The 24,084-nt window shown below is 44.3% G+C and overlaps 1 protein-coding gene across 1 annotated transcript in view; it reads left to right on the top strand.

The window, feature by feature from the left end:
- KNDC1 (kinase non-catalytic C-lobe domain containing 1) overlaps nucleotides 1–24,084 on the top strand; it is a 122,473-nt gene that overhangs the window by 42,061 nt on the left and 56,328 nt on the right. Inside the window, exons 8-16 of the mRNA XM_066601011.1 lie at nucleotides 4,392–4,463; nucleotides 7,659–7,726; nucleotides 12,446–12,604; nucleotides 16,180–16,257; nucleotides 18,338–18,398; nucleotides 20,098–20,248; nucleotides 20,327–21,060; nucleotides 22,008–22,149; nucleotides 23,375–23,613. Coding sequence (XP_066457108.1) covers nucleotides 4,392–4,463; nucleotides 7,659–7,726; nucleotides 12,446–12,604; nucleotides 16,180–16,257; nucleotides 18,338–18,398; nucleotides 20,098–20,248; nucleotides 20,327–21,060; nucleotides 22,008–22,149; nucleotides 23,375–23,613 — 1,704 coding nt within the window. The remainder of the gene's footprint in view (nucleotides 1–4,391; nucleotides 4,464–7,658; nucleotides 7,727–12,445; nucleotides 12,605–16,179; nucleotides 16,258–18,337; nucleotides 18,399–20,097; nucleotides 20,249–20,326; nucleotides 21,061–22,007; nucleotides 22,150–23,374; nucleotides 23,614–24,084) is intronic.

Raw genomic sequence — 24,084 nt, 5'->3', positions numbered from 1 at the left:
AGATTGGAGTCGGGAAGAAATATTTTTCCCCTAAATTAGGAAAATTTGACCTCTACCTTTCATGAATTGTTTTTTTTTTTTTTGCCTTCCTCTGGATCAACCGGGGATAAGGATGGGAGGGGCATGGTTAATAGGCTGAACTGGATGGATATAGGTCTTTTTTTCAGCTTTAAACACTGTTACTATTTATATTAAGACAGGCCTGTGGCATGGCCTAATGCAATGCTGGCAGAAATACCATCAAACAATTGTGAGTTCAAGGCCCCTATTGGGACAATAAGTATTTAGAATTGAAAAAATATTTGGTATTGCAGCATCCATAAAAGTCTGATCTATCAAAATGACAAGTTATATTATCCCACCCAGTGAGCATCTTCAGAATAACAAAAAAAAACTACTTCAGAATGTGTTTTTTCTTTGTTTTTTTTTTGTTTTTTTAAATTAAAAACCGATCAAAAACTTGTTTACACTCCAGAATGGCAACAGTAGAAACAATGGGTTGTCCTACCAAAAACCCAGTGTGAGCGCAACCTCATTGATGGAAAGATGAAGTTATGGCGGTCAGAAGACGTTGGCAGAATTATTTATTTATTTTCTTCTTAAAGTTTTTTTTTTTTTCTTTTTAAAGTAGTGTAGCAAAAAAGTTTGCTATTGCCATAATCCTATTGACCAGCAGAATAAAAGCATTGTGTAATAATTGCCGCAGTGTACGCAGTAAAAACAATATAACCCAAAGATGGCTAAAGTGCCTTTTTTATTGTTTTACTCCTCTTAAATATTTAAGTTTTTCAGCATTACTCAGTGACGGTCATGCTGATTACGGTGATAAGTCTCCTATGTGTTTCTGTGCAGTACTTTTTATAATTTATCAGTAGCAGCAGATGTATAAAGGACTATTTTAAAGTAATCCTGGACATTCATGAGCTGTAGGCTAGTTCCACCCACCCTGCCTTCCAGCCACTGATTGGCTGCTGCCTTTTACTGTGCATAGAGAGAGCAGCTGATCATTGGCTGGAGGTTGGGGTGGGTGTGGCTACTCTGCAGCTTATTAATATGCAGGACTAGTTCTGTGGCTGCTAGCAGTAAAATTCAAGTTTCTCCTAAACTACTGCACAGATACATACAGCAGATATATCACCGTAATCAGTGTTATGGGCACTACCTTAATGTGCTCTTGGTGAGGACTGCAAGAACATGGTGACAGATTCCCTTTAGGCTGGGTTCACACAGGGCGGATTTGCCGCGGAAATTCCGTGCGGAATTTTGCCGCGGCAAACCCGCATGCGGCCGCTAATCCCGGGATTACCCAGCCATGTGGACGAGATTTCTCAGAAATCCCGTCCACACGGGACAGCAAATACACTGTGGCGGCGCGGATTTGCCGGCTGCAGTATGTTCATTTTTTTTTTTCCCGCTGAGGCCGCGCTCTCCTCTATGGGAGCACCGGCCGCAGTGGAAGAGTGAGCGGCCGGGCCGCTTCAAGCCGCCGTGGGTTTTGCAGCGGCGGTTCTCCCGGCGGAAATCTCGTGGTTTTTCGCTGAGGCCAAACCGCGAGCTTTCCGCCGAGAATCCGCCCTGTGAGAACCCAGCCTTAAGGAGCTAAAGTTTATAGTGCAGTATAAAGCGCACTGCATACCGGTTTTGTTCCTTTTTGGCTTCCTTTGCAAAACATTATAAGTTTCCTAAAGTCTTCTGTGTAGGACTTGATATACGCCAGAAAAACATGTATTTTAGATGTAAAGCCCCTAAAACGCCATTTAAAAGCACTTGAAAGCTTAGTGGGATATACAGTATGACTAAGTCTTTAGGGTGGGAACACACACATGCAGTTTTCTGAGCCGAAGCCAGAAGTGGATCCAGCAGGAAGCAGAAGTTTAACTTTTTTTTCCCCTTTTTATATTTCACGATTCTTTTTGAATTCGCTCCAGGCTCCAGCTAAAAAAAAACTGCATCAAAAATTGCTTGTGTGTCTTGGGCTTTTGTGTGTGTTCCTGCAAAGCGCGATGAACCTCCCAGCCCTGTAATAGTCTGGTCCTGTGTGTAGAATGCCGTCATCCCTTACGTTGCCCAGGAACATGACCCGGGCACAGAACAAGACCCTCATTACTTCTGGCCGGCAGTAAAATGCTGACAGAGGCTGCTTGTGCCGCTTCAACAAAAGTCTCTTCTTGCTGGCAGATGACAGGGTCATTTTGATGTAATTGCCTACATCAGAACATGAGTCTGGTTCTGAGCTGTGTGGAAACCATTGTGCACTGTTTGGCAGAACCACTATGCTGTATTGTCTTATCTCACGCCTGTACATCAAAAACATGAGGATGTCCAGTGAGTGCAGCTGCGGCAATGAAAACTAAAACCTTTTATTATATAATATCACAATTAAAAAAAAATTTTTTTTATATATATATATATATAATTTTTTTTTTATTATTATTGCCATACATTTCAATTAAAAATGTATATTAAAAAAAAATCACCATTGTAATTAACTATTTAGCATGTGGTTTTAATGCAAATGATCTGACTCCTCTCCGGAGTCACCGCCAATCAACCTTCTAGTTAAAAAAAAAAAAAAATCTCACTGCAGATCCCGAGGCTAAAGGCCCAGTTAGACACAATGGGAATCGCTCAAAGCAGTCTTTTTGAGCGATTCTCGTTGCGTCTAAATGCACTGACATTGCACAGGTTTTTTTTCGTGCACAAGTCGTTGATCGCTCACTTCAAGTTTTCTTGAATTGAGCGATCGACTGTTATCAACACAGCCGGCTGTTATCACAGCAGACTGCGCTGATAAGATTCTCTGTGCCTGTGTCCTGCTGTGAATTCACAGCGGGGCACGGGCTGTAAGCCTGCAGAACAATACAGCTGTTTGCTTGTGCAGAACAGCTGTATTCTATTAGTGGCCACGGCGGTGTCTCACTCCGGGTGCATAGCTCTATAGTAGCTAATTAGCTACTATAGACTATGCAAAGATGATTGCTCAAAACTGTCACTCAAACTATCGTTTGAGTGGCTTTTGAGCGATTGGTCAGTGTAAATGGGGTCTACACCATCAATAGTAAAAAGTCAAAACCCTTTTCAACAATTATGTGTTATAATGTACTCCAGTAGCGTACATATAGAAAGAGGACAGAGACAGACCGTGTGGCTGCTATGGGTCTCCTAAAAAGGGTGTTCCAGCGATGTTTGGTTCACCCAGCCTTCAGATGGGTTACTAGTAGAGATGAGCGAACGTACTCGGTTCGGGTGTTTTTGGACCCGAGCACCGCTTTTTCCGAGTAACTGACTACTTGGACGAAAAGATTCGGCGGGTGGCGTGGTGGAGCGGGGGGTAGCAGTGGGGAACAGGGGGAGCTCCCCCCCCCCCCCCACTCCCCTCTGCAACCCCCGGCGCCCCCTGAATCTTTTCGTCCGAGTAGTCAGTTACTCGGAAAAAGCGGTGCTCGGGTCCAAAAACACCCGAACCGAGTACGCTCGCTCATCTCTAGTTGCTAGTGCAGGACTTCTTGTTTTCAAGAAAGTTCTCTGGAGAAAGAAGGTTGGAAATCGTTTTAAGGGTCATTGAAAAGGGAGTGTAAGAGAAAACCTACATTAGACCCTTCTGTCCTGAGTGCTAAAATCCAGCACTTTAATAAGGAGCCCATTTTGATCTTTGCTGAGGGGTCCTCTTTTATATGTACACTACTGGAGTACATTATAACAATAGTAATATGTTAAAGGGGTTTTGACTTTTTACTATTGATGTCCTAGCCTCGGGATAAGTCATCAATATTTGATTAGTAGAGATCCACCACTCAGGATCCCCGCCGATCTGTTGATCGTCTGGACTGACAGTGGGCCGTACGGCCACATCGGTGGTCAGGGACAGAGGTGTAATAGATGGCTACGATGGGACTGAAGCTGTCTATTACACTTTTGGCCTTGACAACCAATGCGGACATCTCAATAGGAGTGAAGCCGTCGGTGTGCACTTCCAGCCCTGACCACTGATTCATATGTCCTGCCTCACTGCCCGCATTCTGGGTGATCAACTGATCGGTACGGATTCCCGCCGATCTACTATTGATGACCTATCCTGAGGATAGGTAATTGATAGTAAAATGTGGCAAAACCCCTTTTGACAATAAAACAGAACCCAAGTTAGAAGCCAAGAGCCATCAAGCTGAAATATCAGGATTGGCAGAATTCAGCAGTGATGATGGCTTCTGTCAATTCGACAAGGTGACATCGGGTCAACAGCCTTAGAGGCCGGTGTCCTCGGTGTAATGCAACCACTAATCGGCTACCTTTTCCAGTAAATCTGTTTGTTTAGCCTTGGTCCTTTTAAGGGTTAAGCAGAAATTGGTTGTCGTATCTGTGAAGCTGATGTTGTGTGTGTTCTTGTTTTGCAGCCATTCTATGTCTTGAATCGGTGTTCATTGACCGCCGGGGAGAAGTTCTCTTTGTTAGTCATCAGAATGAAGGTAAAGTGACTCATGAAAGTGGGAGCTTATTACGTGTTGTTGTGCCGCACATGAAAGTGGAGCTAAATAACCTCATTACATGCTGACTCGCCCGGCGTCTGTTTTTCCTCTTTTGTAACCGTATGTATAATAAGTGTTTGTATGAGAATTGCAAATTAAAACAGCGATTTCCCCGGAGGAGGTAGATGCTCGTCAGACTCTGAGCCTTACTAACGTGAGAGTATTGAGATGCCCTAAAAATACCAAGATAACTAGAGACACGGCTATGACTGTATTTAGCTTACTATTTATGCACGCTAGTGTAACGCACGCTGCGTTCCTCAAAATGGCGCAAAGCCTTTTAACCCCTTAAGAACCAAACACTGCGAGTTTCAGGGCTTGGTCCTGGGCTTTTAATCCCGCCCGATCGCAAAAGTATGGTGTGAGATTAAAGCCTATGCTCCTTCAATCAAGCAGGAGAAGGTCGGGTTGTCAGCTGTTAGTCACAGCCGAAACCCGGGATTAAGGGAGAAGCGGTTTTTAACCACTTCGGCCTTATCCTTTCTCAGGTACACAGTGCTGAATGAGCACTATGTACTAAGAAGTGAAAGTGGAAGTGTTTCTTCCACTATGCAAGCCGGCGATCACGTGATTGCCGAGATCCCCTAGCACAACAGAGCTGTGTGGTTCTAGCAAACCCTGATCAGCTCTGCCAGTGACTATTCAATTCATTGTATTGTTACTACAGAGGATGTTTTCCATGTAATTGGGGCCCCTATGGATGCCCCAGCTACAGTGGGAAAGTGTCAAATAAAAAAAATCCATGCGAGTGTCCACCAGAGGTCTTATATGGTGTCATAGGGGACACAAGAAAAAAAATTACAAAAGAAGTAAAAAAAAATTACAGAAAAAAAGAAAAAGACCCAACTAAAACTGTCGCCGTATGCGCCCTGCAATCCACAGCCATACATATTATATATCAAAACCTCCAACAATATGAGGAACCCATTTCCATACTTTATTTTTGCAAAAAAAAACCTATAAATGTTAAAAAAATGCTTTTTATCCCCAATAAAATAAAAAAAAAACAGAAAAAGAAGTCAGTGAAAAAGATATTTAAAAAAATGTGTGTCACTGGGGAAAAAAACTCAGTAGCTGAAGGAAAAAAAATTGGGCAGTAAAACCACCACATGGCTAAAATCCCTAAAGTGTCTGGTCCTTAAGGGGTTAAAAACATATGACGTAGACTTGTATATATTAGTGGGGACGCTGATACCCCTGTTGATCGCTGAGAGGCACCTACAAATAGTGATGACGGCACTGCATTGTAGAAAAATAAAAATGGAGCCAAAAGCTGTCGTGTTTTTTTTTTGTTTTGTTTTTTCCCCCACCTCTCAAACAGGCGATTTTAAAAGTGATCAAAAGGTCATATGTGTACCCTAAAATGGTACCAATAAAACCAAACTTCAACTCTTCATGCAAAAAACAAGCCCTTACACAGCTCTGTCCCAAAAAAAATGTTTGGGACGCTTTTGTGCCCGTTTTTTTTTTTTTTTGTACCCCGTGACATCAGCTGGTGCCAGAGATATCTTGTTGCAGTTTAACTCCCTGAACATGTGGATGGAAAGTTTATAAAACTCTTAGTTGCCCGAAGCAACCAATCATAGCACAGCTTTAATTTTGTATTCTGCTTTGGTAAAATGAATTGCACAAATGTTATTTAGACTAACTGCATAAAAAATGCAACGTTCTTGGCACACAAGTTGATCAAATTATGCGAGCCCATCTGCCACGCCCAGACGAACCTTAATGGGTGGGTTCCTAGCTCTTCTAGAGCCCTTCTTTGGGCTAAAAAGCCTCCACATGAAGAGGAAGCTGCATTCTTCACCAGTCTTCTCTCGCCATGTGCAGGTCCATTTACATCCACTGGCTTGAATATGTTAATAAATTTCATCAATTGACCTTATCCAAGCCAGAAACAGGAAAGTGTCAAGTGGGCACAGTAGCAGATGGGCTGCATTTAGAATCTGAAATATTAAGGCGACCCTTCGGTTTTGGGACAAAATTATTCTTTGGGGCCGAAGGGTGCAGGGGGGGATATATTACCTATAGTTGATTTTGTCAGTTGTCCTTTTGTATCGACAGCTCGGGGCCTCTCTTTCGGGTGGCCGAGACGGCCACCACCATCTTTAGACAAGCTAATCATCCATAGTTAATTAGTAGTGTTAGGATTACCAGTGCACAATACAGTAGTAACAACTCTGTAATTTTATTTTTTTTTCCCTTAGCTCTGCTCACATGCTTACCCGTGGCCAATCCTAGCGCAAGGCATAGCCTAATTTGTCCTGAAACTGGAAGATTCCTTTAAGAATTCATGTCATTAATACTTCAGAAGGGTCGATGATCCTGAGATTATTCTGATTGCCATAGTGGAGTCAGGAAGGAATTTTTTCCCTTCAATGGGGATAATAGGCTTCTACCTCATTGGAGTTTTTTTTTTTTGCCTTCCTCTGGATCAACATTGGGGGTTAATAGGCTGAACTGGATGGACATATATATCTAAGGTAGTTTAGTGCATATTTAAAACGTTAACATACTATGTAAGGCCAAACAAAGACCTATCACTTCTGGTAGAATAGTTTAACCCATTAAGGACCAAGCGCAGTAAGTATACAGTGCTTGGTCCTGGACTTTAATCCTGTGCCATTGTAAAAATGTGGTGCAGAATTAAAGCTTCTGCAATCTTTAACAGCTTCTGCCTTGTCTCTCACAGGCTGCTTAGTACCCAACGATCACTATGTAGATAGCACAGGAAGCGGCTGTGCCCGTGACTGCATGGGACTCTATGATCACATGATCACCAGGGACCCCTGGCTTGTCAGAGCTACATAGTTTTAGCAGACTCCAGTCCAGCTTGGTTAGTGACTAACGTCACATTGGGGGGATGTTTTTCCCAGTAACATGGCCAAAAAAAAGTGAAAAAATGTTTGTTTTTTTTGTTTTGTTTTTTTTTTTTAAAATAGCCATATGTCACAAAAAAAGCAATTAAAATTGTTTTGACAGCCAAAGGAAAAATAAATCGGGCAATAAAACCAACACATGCATAAAATTGCTAAAAAAGTGTCTGGTCTTTTAAGGGGTTAAGTGGAAATCTGTTTAGGTTTTCACTCCAAACTTTTTTTTTTCTTTCACCTTGTCTATTTCCCCTTTCTGTAGAGCCTTACGATGCCTTCTGCGTACCTCCTGAATACGACCCTGATGGGGACGTCGCTGGGTCTGAAAAGGTAAAACATGAAAAGTCCTTCCCGATGTAATGTGAGACTTGTAGGAACCCGGCAGGCGCGGGGAAGGGACATCTGGCACGCAGATGAATCTGTTTTCCTGGCTGATATATATAGTATCCATAGAGATGATGGAGCCGTCCAGCATCCGCCGTGGTCGGGGTTAAAATCGCTGTAAACCCCTCCTAGGGCGCTGGCATTTTCACACAATATGTAATTCCCATAAGGAAGGCTTTGCCAGAAGTAAGGATGAAAAAAACGCACCAGGCTTCTCTCCTTCTCTCTAGCCGAGGCTTACAGAATAAGAGCAAGTCAAGTGGATAACAAGATTTAATCTGCTTGTTAGCAAGGGATGGGGTTTTCCTGTAATTGCAGCTAATTAGCGGTTGTTAGCAGGAGATGTCCATTGTATTAAGCAGACATGTATACCTCCAGTACAGAGTTATGGTAGTAGCGTTACCCCAAATTACTGCTCATAGAGTTCCAACATCGGGTGGGGTGTAATAGAGCCGGCCGTACACCTTAAATCGCTGTCATTTGCTGACGGCTATTCCTTCTGCACCCCTCCTTCCCCCACTACCACTACTACCCATACACGTAAATGGTAGTTTTGGGCAAGGGTACATGTGTTCTCAATTGGGAGAGTTTAGTAAACAGCTGCCATACACAATTTTGCAGCAGCTCATTTCAAGAGCAGAAGGCTCGGACTTGTTGAAATCCAACAGCCTGACCCTTATCACTCCTAACATCTGCCGCTAAGGGGGAGTCGGGCACCCTATACTCATTAGATTGTTTGGTCCTGCTGAAATCAACGGGTTCAGGCTACATTAATCCCAGTGTTGTTCAACATTTTTATAAATGATCTGGAGAAGGAAATTGATGGGAAACTGATCAAATTTGCTGATGACACAAAGCTAGGAGGGATAGCTAACACTAGGGAAGAGAGGGAGAGAGTATTCAAAAAGATCTAGAAAAGCTTGTACAGTGGGTGATGACTAACAGAATGGTATTTAACAAGGAGAAATGCAAAGTCCTACATCTGCGCAAGAAAAATGAAACAAGCACATTCAGAATGGGAGGAATTGAGCTAAGCAGCAGCACATGTGAAAAAGACTTGGGTATACTAATAGATCATAGACTGAACATGAGTCAACAATGTGATGCAGCAGCCAAAAAGGCAAACACAATTCTGGGATGTATTAAGAGAAGCATACAGTCTAGATCACATGAGGTCAATATCCCCCTCTACTCTTCCTTAGTCAGAGTTCATCTGGAATACTGTGTCCAGTTCTGGGCGCCCCACTTTAAAAAAGACATAGACAAACTGGAGCAAGCTCAGAGAAGAGTTACCAAGATGGTGAACGGTCTGCAAATCATGTCCTATGAGGAACGGTTAAAGGATCTGGGAATGTTTAGCTTGCAAAAAAGAAGGCTGAGAGGAGACTTAATAGTTGTCTACAAATATCTGAAGGGCTGTCACAGTGCAGAGGGATCAGCCCTATTCTCATCTGCATAAGGAAAGACTAGAAGCAATGGGATGAAACTAAAAGGGAGGAGACACAAATTAGATATTAGAAAAGAACTTTGTGACAGTGAGGGTGATCAATGAGTGGAACAGGTTGCCACAGGAGGTGGTAAGTTCTCCTTCAATGGAAGTGTTCAAACAAAGGCGGGACAAATATCTGTCTGGGATGATTTAGTAAATCCTGCACTGAGCAGGGGGTTGGACCCGATGACCCTGGAGGTCCCTTCCCTCTACCATTCTATGAATCCAAGGTGCACGTAAGGTTGCCACCTTGTCATCGAAAAATTCTGGCCAAGGTGAAAGGAATCATGGTTTAGGAGTGTGGTTAGGGGCGTGGCTTATCAAAACATATTTTTTTTACCTTCATTATTCCAGTGGTCCATTAGTAATAATGCCCACCTCTCCATGGCCCTAGTAGTGATGGGGGGCTCCTTTGGGTGGCCCTAGTAGTGATGGGGGGCCCCTTTGGGTGGCCCTAGTAGTTATGGGTGGCCCTAGTAGTGATGGGGGGCCCCTTTGGGTGGCCCTAGTAGTGATGGGGGGCCCCTTTGGGTGGCCCCGTAGTATACGGGTCCCCTATGGTGGCCCCAGCAGTAATTGTTGCTCCAGTAGTAATGATGCCTCTCTAAGTGTCCACCTCACCCCTGAACCTCTACCATCAAGCATCCTCACTCACCCTCGGCACCTGTGCTGCGTACACAACAAGTAGGAACGGATATGCAGGGGTATGCGGGCTGAGTGAGGATTCTCTCTAAGCGCTGCTGCAGCGTCCCAACCGGAACTTCAGGATGAGTTATAGCATTTGATTATCTGGTTGCCGCCCGGTACAAAATCAATACTGGCACTAGCCTCTACCATAAATTCCCAATCGGGCCGCTGGTTTACCGACCAGGTGGTAACCCTATGTGTCTGGATACCTTAAAGGAATTTCCAAGACTGAACTATCTTTAGGGATCTGCCACCTGGAACCGCAGTTTATCAGCAAATCACCAGGCCACTTCTCTAGTGTCAGAGTTTTGTGTTGCCAGAAACGCACAGCTCCATACACACTGCAGTGGCTAGAAATGGTATTGCACAACAGGGTAAATGAGCACTTTGTCTGCAACACCACCCCACAACACTACAGAATGTATATTGTACTGCAGATTTTGTTGCAGTTCTGCAGCAAATTTCATCCTTTCAATTAAATTTGATCTGCACCAAAATCTGCAGCAATCAGCTACGTCTGAACACACCCTTAAAGGGGTTATCCCAAGATAAGTGGGACATCAGTGGGCTTTAACTGCAGGGATCCTGAGTGATAACGAGAATGGAGTTCTGTGCCCCCACTTCCCTAATATGAATGGAGTGGAAGCTGAGCATGCACGCTTCAACTCCATTCATCCCTATGGGACTGCCAATGGGGAATAAGTTAAAGCAGCTTTCTGGTTTCGGAACAAAATGTTGTCCTGGACCAGAGGAACCAATTATGTTACTTGCTGTTGGTCCTCGCTGTTGACGCCCCTTTGATCCACTGATTCTGGGTCTTGCTTTCAGCCATCCAAAATTGCAGGCTCTTCAGACAACCTAATCCCCACAGTTCAGTGCTGGTGTTAGACTACCAGTGCACTATATCTCCTCTCTGATTGGTCAGCACTGCTCATGTGATCAGTGCTGGCCAATCAGATAGCAGTGCACAGTATGCAGCAGATAGCTAGAGAATTGCTGCAACAATTTTCAATGGTTCAAAACAAAATACCGAGCTAGCAGATCAGAGGAACAATTCTGGTCCCGGGACAGAATCTTGTCGCGAAAAACAGAGGGTTGCTTTTAAATTCTCTCGATAACCATTTTAATGACTACCTGTCACTTCTCCGGACATGTCTATCCTAAGAAATACCTGTATTTTGTACAGAAAAACAGCAACTTGTCTTAGTACTCTGCATTGTGTTCCTCTGTTACTCTTCTTGGAAATGAATGAATAAATGGGCACTGCGTGTTACGACTCCCTCTGCTGTGCGTTTCTACATTGTGTGACTGACAGATTGAACGCTATAGGGGTGTTTAGTCACAGGAAACCTTTTTCCATCCGATTTTCTGTTTGTAAACATCAGACCGAAACCGGACATAAACATCGGAAATAAACATTATTGGAAACGGCTATAGTCACACGTGCTGCTAGTCAGATGAACGTTCCAAGCAAAAAAACGCAGCATGTCCCCTTTTTGTTGCAATTATTAGACTAAAATTGCTCATTTAAGTCTGTGGGTGCGTAGAAACGGATTGCGCTGGTTAGATGTGATTGCGATCTGTTTGATCTCGTGTAATTATCGTAACCTTGGGGGGGAAAAGGCATGACGGCTTCTGCGCACTTTTTTAGCACCCATAAAAATTGGATGCAAAATGGTTAAGAATTGTGTATAAAAGTCGCAGAAATGCATGAAAATTGCGTGAAGAAATTGGTTCGATTTGGTCAAGTTTTTTTTTTCCAGTCCTACAAAGTTAAACCCATTTTTTTCATGACTTTTCACCTAATTTTTATGCAGTGTGTGTGTGTGTGTGTGTGTGTAATATAAATTTTTTATTTTTAAGTTGCATTATTAAAAGAACGGGGAAAACAAGGCAGGACGTGTTCTGCACACTTTTTTTTTTTTTTGAAAAGTCACCATGGTTACATGATTCGATTAAAGCAGATTGTATCAAATGAGTGCAATCCATTTTTTTGAAAGCACCCGTAGACTTAAATGGGCAATTTTCGGACAAAAGTCGCAACAAAATAAGACCTGCTGCATTTTTTACATTTTCTTTGGCTCGGATTTAAAAAAAAAAAAAGCACTTGGAAATCTAGCCATTTAAAATAATAGTTTTACTTCTTTACGCTTGTAGTTAACTATTTTTCCATCCAATTTCCTGTCTGTAAAAAAAAGTAAAATAAAAATAATGGTCAATTTATTTATACATTTCCAGGAGGAATAACAGAGGAAAGGCACAATGCACAGTTAAAAAAATAAAAAATAAAAATTGCTGCAACTTTATTTAATGGGGAACACAAGTATTTCCGTCCACCGCGGTGTCTGTAGAGGGGAGCGGTCCTCTGTGCACGCTACCAATCATTCTCCTGGCACACCCGGAGTCTGCGGCCCCCCTTACTGATGGCTTGTATGCAGTGTTGTATCTCTGTGTCGCTCATCTCTCCTCCATGTTTGACTGTTTTGCAGACTTGTGTTTATGGCATTGCAGCCATTCTATGGTCAGCAGCCAAGTTCAATTTCCCAGCTAATCACAAACTGGCGCTGCCCAAAAAGCTGAAGCGCTTCCTCCTGCAGATGGCAAAGAGGGATTGTGACGAGAGGCCAAGTTTAGCGGAAGCTTTGCAGGTAAGCGGTCCGAGATGTATCCGTGCCTGGGAGGGCGGAGATCCCCTCCCCACATCTGGAGATCCACATGTTGCTTTGAGGCTTCTCGGTTTACAGATGTAATCACGGTGCAGACTGTATAAATAAACCCGCCATCTGTGTGGCCAAGTCCAGACCTCAGGAAACGTATAGTTAGAATGAATGGTTGTATGCCATATATGGCAGCGGATTATATATAGTAAGGTACGTTGGTCGTCTGGGCGGAAGATCAAAAACTTTACAGAAAAAGTTAGAGCTAGTTCCTTCTTGTGCTGCACCCCCACCCCTCAGACTGTGGTCGCACGCGCTGGATTTCACCTGTCCATTTGCACATAGCGGAAAAACCAGAATGCTCGTTTGGTGGCAGAAATGCCGCAGATGTCTCCACTTTCAGGGCGCGTTCGCACAGTGCAGATTTTGGCGCTGCAAATTTCACCCCTTCAATTTGAATTCAGTCGAAAAGGTGAAATCTGCCGCGGATCTGCACTAAATTTGCAGAAAATGACCGAACGGGAAGCGAACGACTGTCATTCGCAATTTGATTGTGGGCTGGCGTTTACACGGAACGGTTATTGGACGCAGTGCTGCTGCAAAATATACAGGGGAAAATCCTACTTCTGGGCTCGCCCTTTGGCTCTGTTCACATTGTGTGGGTGTACAGTGGGACGGTGCCGTGATGTGTAACCTCCGAGAGACGGCCAGAGCATGACTAAAATAAAACTAGTGCAGTAGGGTATATGATGTGTGTGTTTTTGTTTCCTTTAACCCCTTGAGTGGCAGGTTTCCTACCACCCTGTCGTGCCCACCAGGGCAGGTTTTTTAAAATGGTCTAATCATTGAATTTCAACTAGTTTTGCAGTTGCGTCTCAAGAGCCATAACTTTTTCATTTTTCCATTGACATGGCCATATAAGGGCTTGTTTTTTGCGGGACAAGTTGTGATTTTTTAAACGGGGGAGGAAAAAAAGAAATGGGGAAAAAAGGGGCCATGTCATTAAGGGGTTAAATAATGTATTAACTTCCTTCTCTGGGTCATTACGACGCACACAGATACCACATGTGTGATTGTATTTTTGATTTTTTACAAAGTAAAGGGAGACAAGTGTTTTTTTTTTTTCGTTTTTTTTAAATTTTTTATTTTTTTTTGTCCCTTTAGGGGACTTCCACAGGGACCCATCAGGACCCCTGATCACATTCCGGGGGTCCGATGGTGACAGCCCTTTACATGCTGCAGTGACAGCCCTTTACATGCTGCAGTCACATAGACTGCAGCATGTAAAGGGTTAACACAGTAGAGATCGGAGGTTTTCTCTGATCTCTGCTGTAAGAGCTGGTGCCTGGCTGTCCTCTGACAGCTAACAACCAGCTCTCCCTGCCACAGAGACCATCGGCTTGCTTCTGACAAGCCGATGGTCTCTATGGTAACTTGTAAACAAAGCAGGACATTGCCGGCATATCGGCAATATCTTCTGCTGGTTTTTCAAAGCCCTTGCACTGCTCTGTGTGGGTCTGTGCAGGCAGAGCACACTGTCACAGCTTGTGGCATTGTGCGCTGCAGCTCCCATAGTGATACATAGCCCGGAAATCTTCCGGGCTATGTTGCTATGAGCAGTGGAGCTCATCCCGGAAATTTTCCGGGCGTGCCACTCAAGGGGTTAATCGGATTCCTCCTACATAGGAAAAAGTATACCATCTTAACGGAGCCATAAAGATACTCCTCCGTCAGATAAATAGAGTCCTATGGCTTTGTGTTGTGCGTGCATCAGCAGCCTTCCTGCGGGATACGCCAAATGCGATCAGAACCTAAGATGGACCTATAGCCCTCATAGCTGTATATGATTTCTGGTCCACGACTATATGTACATATATACTATATACGAGGGGGTACCCAAAAGCATCAGGACTAGAGATGAGCGAGCACCCAAATGCTTTGAGTCAAGCTTTTCGTAAAATTCGAGAGCTCTACTCGAGTAACGAACCCCATTGACTACAATGGGAGACTCGAGCATTTTTGTATGTGGGACGCCGGGTCCCGAGTCTCTCTCACTCACTCTCTCTCTCCCCCTTCCCCTTCCCGCCAGACCAAAATTTTTGAATGGCGCGCTGCAGCGGGGAGGGGCCAAAAGAGGCATGTCACAGCGGGGAGGAGACAAAAACTGGGGCGGGGTCGAACACGATTTGATGCTCGTTCGAGTAACAAGCACCATCAAGTACGCTAATACTCGAACGAGCATCAAGCTCGGCAGAGTATGTTCGCTCATCTCTATTCAGGACTCTTCTGGCGGGCAAGGTGTTGCCAGTACAGTCTTCTGTTGCCAGGTGAATGTCTGAGGACCCTTCTGAGGCCGTAGGACCGCTGATGTAGTTGAGGACGATTGGTTCGACCTTTTTTAGTGATTTTTTTTTTTCAACAAGTTGTTCAGTTTTTCACCTATCTCGTGATGGTTGATTCACGTGAACAACGTGTGAATGATGCTGACTTGTTTCTGTGATGTGAGGGGGATCGTAACACAGGGTAGCAGACAGCTAAAGTTTTTATTCGAAAGTTTTGAAAAAGTTGCATCACGATGTCCGGAGAAAATATCCCGATTTTGTGGCAAACAGGTGACTGGTTCTTCCATCATGACAACGTACCGGCCCACACAGCGCCGAGTGCTAGCCTATTAATTTGTCAAAAATAGCTTGGCACCCTCCGTATTCACCCATATTTACCCGATGCAACAAATACTAAAAGACATCAATTACGACAAGCTTAAAAAATGCCTTGAGCGGTGGAAAAATGTTCTGACTATTGATGCGAATGGAGACGACTGAAGGAGACCAAAGCTTCAAAATACACAGAGAGATTATTTTTAATACATGAATTCCTGTTTCTCTTGGTACCCCACTCCCAGTATACTCTTTTTGTGTCATGAAGAAGTGCTGATGGAAAACAGCTTAGGCCTCATCTCCACGGCACTCGTGGATTTCCGCAGCGAGACCTGCGAGTCAGTGTGAAAATGCTTTTTAAGTGATTTTATTTTATTTTTTTTTTTGCATTGCGATCACTCGCTTCCATAGAAATTAATAGAGCATGCTGCGATTTTCTTTTCCACACATGGCATCCGCAAATCAAATCCGCATGTGGTAATTGAGGTGCGGACCCCCCATGCTTCGCTATGGGCGGCTTGAACTGCGGATCCTCCGTGTGGGTGCCCTAAATCTGTGTTTCCCAACTCCAGTCCTCAGGGACCGCCAACAGGTCATGTTTTCTGGATTTCCTCAGTATTACACAAGTGATGTAATTATTGTCGGTGCCTCAGACATTACCACAGGTGTTCTTACTATGGGATATCCTGAAAACATGACCTGTTGGTGGTCCCTGAGGACTGGAGTTGGGGACCGCTGACCTAAATCACATCTGCCCGTGGACATTGGGCCTTCAGTTGTCATATACGGTCATCTAAAATGTTTGGTGTATGGGCAGCGTCATATAAACATCAGGGTACGCAGTATATGGCATATATCTCTACAGAGCTGGATATATCAATGATGTAAACTTATAATTCCCCATTTCAGGTCTGCAGGAAATATCTGGAGCAAAAGAATCTCGACAGTAAAGCAATTTGGACACATTTAATCAGCCTAACAGATCAGGTGGGCAGATAAGTAGATCAAGAGCGCTTAGAAGCTTACTGTTCATAAAGCCAACATATTCTATAGCGTTGTACACAGAATTCTAATTACTCATGTCCTCATCCTCATCGCAGGGGGACTTAGGATCCAATTTCCCTATTTCACACCTAAATACTGTTATTGATATAGAAAAGTGGTATTCATGCCTAAGAGGGCAAAAAAGGAGGTCACCAGTTTTTTTTTAGCTCATGAGTCACATTGAGAGGTAGCAAAGTGAATCGCAATAGGAATCAACAGGGCCAAATAATGGGGCACATGCCTTGGGTCCTATAATACCCTGGGGGCCTAGATGGCACCTGCCATGAGTCCTACATTACCCTTTGTAGTCCAGGAGGGCCGTATTGCCCATTCTTTCTGATGGCCGTTTGGTGGTGCCTTCTAGCTGTGAAGACATGCATGTGTTGGGGCGCTCTCTTTTGAAGTGCAAGGCAATCATTGGCACTGTTGGCTCTAGAACCTCCATAGATTAAGGGCCTTTTACACAGGTAGATATAGACATTTAAACAAACGCTAGGTACTTGTTTGCCTACCTTTTATACGGGCTGATTGAGACTGTAGAGGATGAATGGTTATTCATGTGATCATTCGTCTCGCGTAGAGAAATATCGCTACGGGCAGCACCTTTCCCATTCACATGGAGAGATGTGCAGTCGGCTGCATAATGATGCAATCAACCAACGAGCAAATACACTATCCTACCAAAAATGATTGGACACCTAGGAAGAATCAAAAGTAGTATTTATTCACATGTGTTATTACATAGTGGGGCCTTCTTTGCCCTTAATGACATTGGATACTCTCCATGGGATACTTTTAATGCTAACATCTGATCCACTTCAGCTGGTGTTTCCCTCTATTCATCCTGCAAATGTCTAGTAAGTTCTCTCAAAGAAGACGCATCAGCCCATCTACAGTGGTGCAGGGAGTGCCCTCATTGGACAGTTGAGCAATGGAAGAACGTTCTATGGAGTGACTAATCGTACTGCTACATCTTCAGATCATATGGCAGCACCTGGGTATCGAGGATACCCAGGGAACGCCTTTTGCCCAAGTTTGTTGGGCCAACAATCAAGTACTGCGGAGGTTCCATTATGGTCTGGGGATGTTTTACATCACATGGTCTTGGTCCGTTGGTTGTAGTGGCAAGAACCAGAAACACAAAGGTGTACTTTGACATTCTAGACAATGTAGCAATACTCTGGGAATGGCCAGCCATACTTCGAACAAGACAACGCACCTTGTCACGAATCGAACACTGTTTTATATTGGTTTGAGGATATGGATGTTCCATAATTGGATTAGCTGCACCAGAGTCCCGACCTGAACCCTACTGAACATCTTTGGGATAAACTGGAATGTGGCGTTAGGAAATATGAACAGCATCCATCTTCTTTGAGAGAACTTGACAGACGTTTGTAGGATGAATGGAAGGAAATACCAGCTGAGGTGTATCGGACGTTGGTAGAAAATATGCCACGAAACGTATGTAATGCCATTAGGGCCAAAGAAAGCCCACTACTTATTAAGATATGGAAATCAAAACTGCTATTGATTCTTGTTCAGGTGTCCAATTACCTTGGCTAAGATGGTGTATTTACTTGTTCATCGACTGATCAGGTTTTGGTTTCCATGGGCCCACAGTTGGGCAAACAAGCTTTTTTTATATGAACGTTTGTATCTAACTATGGTCCCGTGTAAAGGGCCTTTAGGTACACAGACACAAGGGCATGCTTGGCCACCTCTCCTATTTGCGGCTGCAATAGGGGGATAGTTGGCTTTAGGTCCAGAAGGTAGAATGGGGCCTCCACCAAATTGTTTGCTCTAGAGCTCAACTAACCTTAATCTAGCCCTGTTACTAAAAAAAAGGGGAAAAAAGCCGAAGTCTCCCAAAGATGTGACTGTAATGTAATACATTTGGCCCTATTTAAAAGTTGGCGGTTCCTTGGCTGTGTTCACACTATGTCCCACCAAACGTATGCCCCATATGTATGCAGCGGTCTGCCCATACACTTTATTGACTCCCATTGTGCTCTTCTTTTAGACTATGCAGAGCTGCCTATACCCTGAAGCGGACAGTCCTCACCTATCGGGGTCTTCAGCCGGTAAGTAGAAGCTGGCAATCATGTACGTTTATAGAACCAGACTGCTAGAAGGGTAAATCTAAGAGCGGATACTTTTATTATGTAACCTCATATTCCCGTATTATTCACCAATGCTTAAATGGTGGAATGTCACTCAAAAGTTTGAAATATTTCACAATATTTTCTTATGTTAATGCCTTGTCATTAAGGGGGCCTACAGGAGTCCGCTTTGGACTATTTTTTTTTGTTCGAAGGGTGGCCTAGTTATAAGCTCCTATGAACCACAGAGGTCACCTGTATTCACAGGGAAAACCTGGTGTAGCATGTTCAGTATTCCTATAGCGCCACCACAGGGGAAATGAAGCATTACACAGTTCTTGTAGAACTGAATTGGCTGTCATTGGAAGGCCTGGACTGGCAGGGTCCTCCATATCCAGAAGCAGATCTGAGGTCTGACTTATGGAGGAGGAAGCTGAACCAGAACATCACTCTGAATACTCTAATATGTTATTTGCAATGGGCTTTCTATACCAGATCACACAACCTATTTTAAAATACTGAAATTGGATAATGGGGTAAGAGGGCATTTTAAGGGCATTGTTGACCTGTTAAGGCTGCCTGTCCACGGGTGTTTTTGCATTGCGTTGCTATGGAAAGCGCAGCCCCCCTGTACACGAGCAGAGAATCATGACGATTCTCCGCTCGCGGCCGGCAAATCGCAACATGCTGCGAATTGCCGTGATTCTCCACGGTGAGCCTATCTGCCAGATAGGCTCACGGCGGAGATCCTTCCTCTGGCTCCTGCTCCCCGGCAGCGGCTCCCGCGGTGGATCTCCGCCACGGGATACCTCAACGCCTGTGGACAGGCAGCCTGAGGAACTCTTGGTGGATTATATTGCAAAAGTGTCCATATGTAGTGTGATGGCACTTCATCTTTGGTTGTGTTCTCATTAGTTGGGACATAACCAAGTGCAAAGGTGTGAATTACACTTGAGACCGGTGTCCATGAGTCTTGCAACAGGGGAGGGCGGCAGGGGCGCAAGGGCCCCTCTTGCAACAGGAGAGGACCGTGGTACTATGAATGATGCATGAAAGCAATGGAAACCATTGTTTAAATTCTGCATCCTATCATTTTCAAGGTTAGTCTCGATTAGGTTATAATTAGTGATGAGCGAGCATTGCCCTTAGCGAGTACCTGCCCGCTCGAGAGGAAAGGTTCGGGTGCCCCCCCCCCCCCCCCCCCCCGCTCCCTCCTGCTGACTGTTGCAACTCACCGCTCCCTGCCCCCCGCCGGCACCCGAACCTTTCCTCTCGAGTGAGCAGATACTCTCTAAGGACAATGCTCGCTCGAGCACTTGCCCTTAGCGAGTGTGCTCGCTCATCTCTAGTTATAATCACACCGCGATTGTCGTGTCCATTTGCCGTTTGCTTCGGGAAAGCTCCTAGCATATATACAATAATATTCTCTATAAGCTTCTTTTCACCGAACAGAGACCAAAAGCGTATCCTTGTGGCCCTAATTAGGTTGATATATTTTGGTAAACCTCTTTTTTTTTTTTTTTCTTTCAGCTATATGGAATATCTTGGTATACGTTTAACATGGGAACATTCTCATTTAGCTCTGAAATGCACTGCAGACACGCTGTGATTTGACCCTTAGCTAGTCATTGTTTTGTGGTTTTTCTGAATATCTATAAAAAAAAAGCGTTTGTATTCATAGGGTTTGTTCCAGTGACCACCCATACTAGACTGATGGCAGTAAAAGGACCAGTTCCACTCAAGGACCTCCCTACTAATTTACCTGCTGCGTTTACATCTCCAGCCACGTATTTTAAGCCTATCGTTATTATGCAAAACACAGACCTTAACAGGTACAAATGTCATAACTTTTACCAGCCCTCATGTACATTTTGTGATCTTTAATCTAAATATATGTAAATTTCTTCCAGCAATGAAGTACCAAGCCCATCGCCTTGCCCGAAACCACATGTCAATTCAGGAGACCTCGACCACATAGAAGAAGACCTATCAGTGATGGAGATGGAGAACCAATTGGCCGAAGATAAAACAAGCCAAGTACTAAAATCTGGCAGAAACTCCTTAAGAACCAAAGTTTCTTTTAAACCAGACTTCAGTATTTTGGACTATTCATATGATCAGAAAGAGAAAAGCCCCTCGGGAACCTCTTCAGTGACTTCAAACTCCTCAACCCTCACCAGCAGCCCCATTGTAAATAATTATTTATTAAAGCAGGACCCTAAAACTGGGACTCTTACCCTTGTCCGTGTACAGCTCAGTATTCCAGAACATATCCCAAGTGTGTCTCTGGAAGCTGAGCCTGTCTCTCAGACCATTAACACCTCCGCTGTGCCCCCTCCTGGAACGACCATAAATAAAGATTTGGTTAGTAATGACCATGAGTCCTCCAGAAGTCCTCCGACAGCCTCATTTGCCAAATGTAAAGAATCACAAAGCGCGCTCACCGATGGGTTCTCTACGACAAATGGCACACAGGAGAAACAAGACTCCCCCTCCAGTAATACCTCACATGAGACTTTGGTTAATGGAGAATCGCCACCTAGAAGGAACACATGCTCTCCCCTGCAGAAAGTGGTGAACCTTTTACATGAGGAGTTTGCATTTGACGGCTACTTAGAAAATGGCATTGAAGATCTTGCAATGGGTAAGTAACCAGATAGTCTTAGGACTTAAAGATGTTGCTCTGCTGTAAACTCTAGCCTATCCTTAGGATAGGTCATCAATAGTAGATCTTCAGCACATTGAGCGATGTACCAAGTTGTCCTCCGAATAGAATGGGAGGAAGATTGGTGCTCAAACCCACTGCTGAATGTATTGAGTGTTGCACTGACAACAGGTGAATGATGGAAAAGGTGATTTATAAAACCTACCTCCTCGGAATCAGTGGGTCAGCTACTTTGAGCCCATAAGCTAAGCTGACAGTCTGCTTAAGGTGTATGGCCACCTTAAGGGGCGCACAATCAGTTGTTGCATGTAACCAATAATTTCAGGCGAGGGAGAGACTGCCTGTGTTGTATTCTTCAATAACGGCATTGGCTGAAGGTCCAGAAAAGTCTCTACCCCATTATACTGTAGACCTTAGATGTGGTGGCCCTTTAAGCTGGTTAAACTCAACATTTTTTACAGCTGATAGATGTGTAACTAATTCTCCTTCCTCTTCTCTCCCATCCTTCTTCCACTTTTCCTCCTCCTCTGCCCCTTCTTCCACTTTTCCTCCTCCTCCGCCCCTCCTTCCACTTTTCCTCCTCCTCCGCCCCTCCTTCCACTTTTCCTCCTCCTCCGCCCCTCCTTCCACTTTTCCCCCTCCTCCGCCCCTCCTTCCACTTTTCCCCCTCCTCCGCCCCTCCTTCCACTTTTCCCCCTCCTCCGCCCCTCCTTCCACTTTTCCCCCTCCTCCGCCCCTCCTTCCACTTTTCCCCCTCCTCCGCCCCTCCTTCCACTTTTCCCCCTCCTCCGCCCCTCCTTCCACTTTTCCCCCTCCTCCGCCCCTCCTTCCACTTTTCCCCCTCCTCCGCCCCTCCTTCCACTTTTCCCCCTCCTCCGCCCCTCCTTCCACTTTTTCTCCTCTTCGGTTTCTCCCATTTCATATAGGTGAATACATTTTTGCCCTGAAGGGTCTCCAGCATACAACCTTCTGTAGTGCTATATGTGAAAAGTTCTGTGACCTCTACTGGGATGACCACCTACTGGAGAACCTTTACAAGATTATCAACGGCAAATCTCCTCCCATAAGGTGCGCTACATGTAACCTATTTTTCTGAAGCTCAACAAAAATCAGTATTTCTAGTTCTCAAAACGATCATTATTTTGATATTAAAGTAGAGTTTCAATTTAATGGATTTTTTTCCCCCCATAATAATGGGTGGATTAGTGACATGCATAACAAATCCATAGATGGACTGAAATCACTTGTCAGTCCTTTACTCCATATAGTTGTTGTGGGGGGAACAAAGCAGAGCAGAATAATTCCCATTAGAAAGTAGTAAAGCTGTTTTAGACTTTGAAACACAATAATGGCTGTTTCTGGCATTGGAGAAAAAGGAGTTTTTTTTCCCCAAAAAAACAGCGCCACTCTTGTGTAAGGGCTGTACATGGGATTGCAGCTTAGCCTTATCTGAGACATCCTGATAGATATCTGGGACACCTTTTGTCCCATTTAGACTGGAATAGAGTAAACGACTGCACGAGCACTGACGTCACGGCTAGTTGTTGGCGCTCATGCAGAGCATTTAGACAAGCAGTTCACTGTTGGGTTCTCGCTGGCTTCTCGCTCAGCGCTTCACATTCTATGTGAAGCGCTTAGCGGGAAGTGTTTGCACGCAGCGAGAAGTCGGCAATTATTTTTCTTGCTTGTTGAATGTGAGCGACCAACAAACTGTAAACAAATAGTTCATGATGGCTGTGCATTTAGATGTGACGATTATTGCGCAAATTTTCTTCTTTTTAACAAATTTTGCGCGATAATCGCCCCATGTAAATAGCGCTTTAGTGTTGCTGGGTATAAAGAATCAAAAGTCCCTTTCTTTGAACAAACCCATTCACACTGAATAGGAGCCACGGAAATTTTCAGATTCTCCCATTGACCCTCATGGTTAGGACGTGGTCATTCTGCTTTCAGGATTTGGCAACAGCGGCTTGTCTATTCCCAGCTGCGTTTTATAACCTTTCGATCCAATATTGTGGCCCCTCCACAGTTTTTCACTGCAGTGACACTCCCTCCCATCTGGCTGTGCCCAGTACTGCAGCTGACCCATTCATAGCTGGAGGTCAGGACTGAATCAGCACTGCAACCCCTTCATTCTCAGGACCAGTGGGGGTCCCAGAGTAAGACTCCCACTTATCATAAAGTGATGTCCTATCTTTACCATCATCACTAGTTTCAGATATCCTTTTTTTTTTTTTATATGCTTTTGTCCATAAAATATCTTTTACTTTTTTTTTTTTCTTGTTTTCTACAGAAAAACGTCAACCGATTCTACTCTCAACAACAATCCTGCTCAACTTCTAAAGAAGATGCAGAGAAAAACACGCAAAAATAAGCAAGGAAGACCGAGAACCAACGAACACACCAATGTTTCAGATGCAGAAGAAGCCACCGACAGCTCCTTACACGCTGCACAGCAGGAATCGCCATCTGAGTCGCACTATTCTTTGTCGCCTGAGGACGTAGACGCTACAGTAGAAACAAAAGCACCAGGTATTACGAAACGTCGCCTTTTCTGTAATATGGGAGAATACATTTTCTGCTATTTTTTACACCCATTGATGCTGCCACGTTCTCCATTCACAGCCCACACCTAGTAGACATGAATTCTCAGTGGCTGATGATTGTGGCCAAAGCGGCTAAAGTGGAACTCTAGAAAAATATCAGACTTGTTGAATTGTAATTAATTCTCTTACACTGGTCCATCAAATTCAAGTTTCCAAGATGCTCTTTACATGAAAGTTTCTTAAAGGGGCTATGCCCGAATTAGGATAGGGAGTAACTTGCTGATCAGTAGCAGTCTCACCGCTGAGACCCCTACCGATCCCAAAAACAGGGGTCCCGTGTCCCCTATACTCCTCACTGCAGGCTTGGTGCATCCCCTTACACTAAGGAGGAGATAGAATGAAGCACGGATCGCACAAGCATTGCCAGTGCATACGTTTTCAGTGGGACTGGCGGAGA

The sequence above is a fragment of the Eleutherodactylus coqui genome, chromosome 4 (genome assembly GCF_035609145.1).
Source record: "Eleutherodactylus coqui strain aEleCoq1 chromosome 4, aEleCoq1.hap1, whole genome shotgun sequence".
NCBI lineage: Eukaryota > Metazoa > Chordata > Amphibia > Anura > Eleutherodactylidae > Eleutherodactylus > Eleutherodactylus coqui.
Note: the sequence above shows the minus strand (reverse complement) of the source record. Positions and strands in the feature narration are given on the sequence as shown.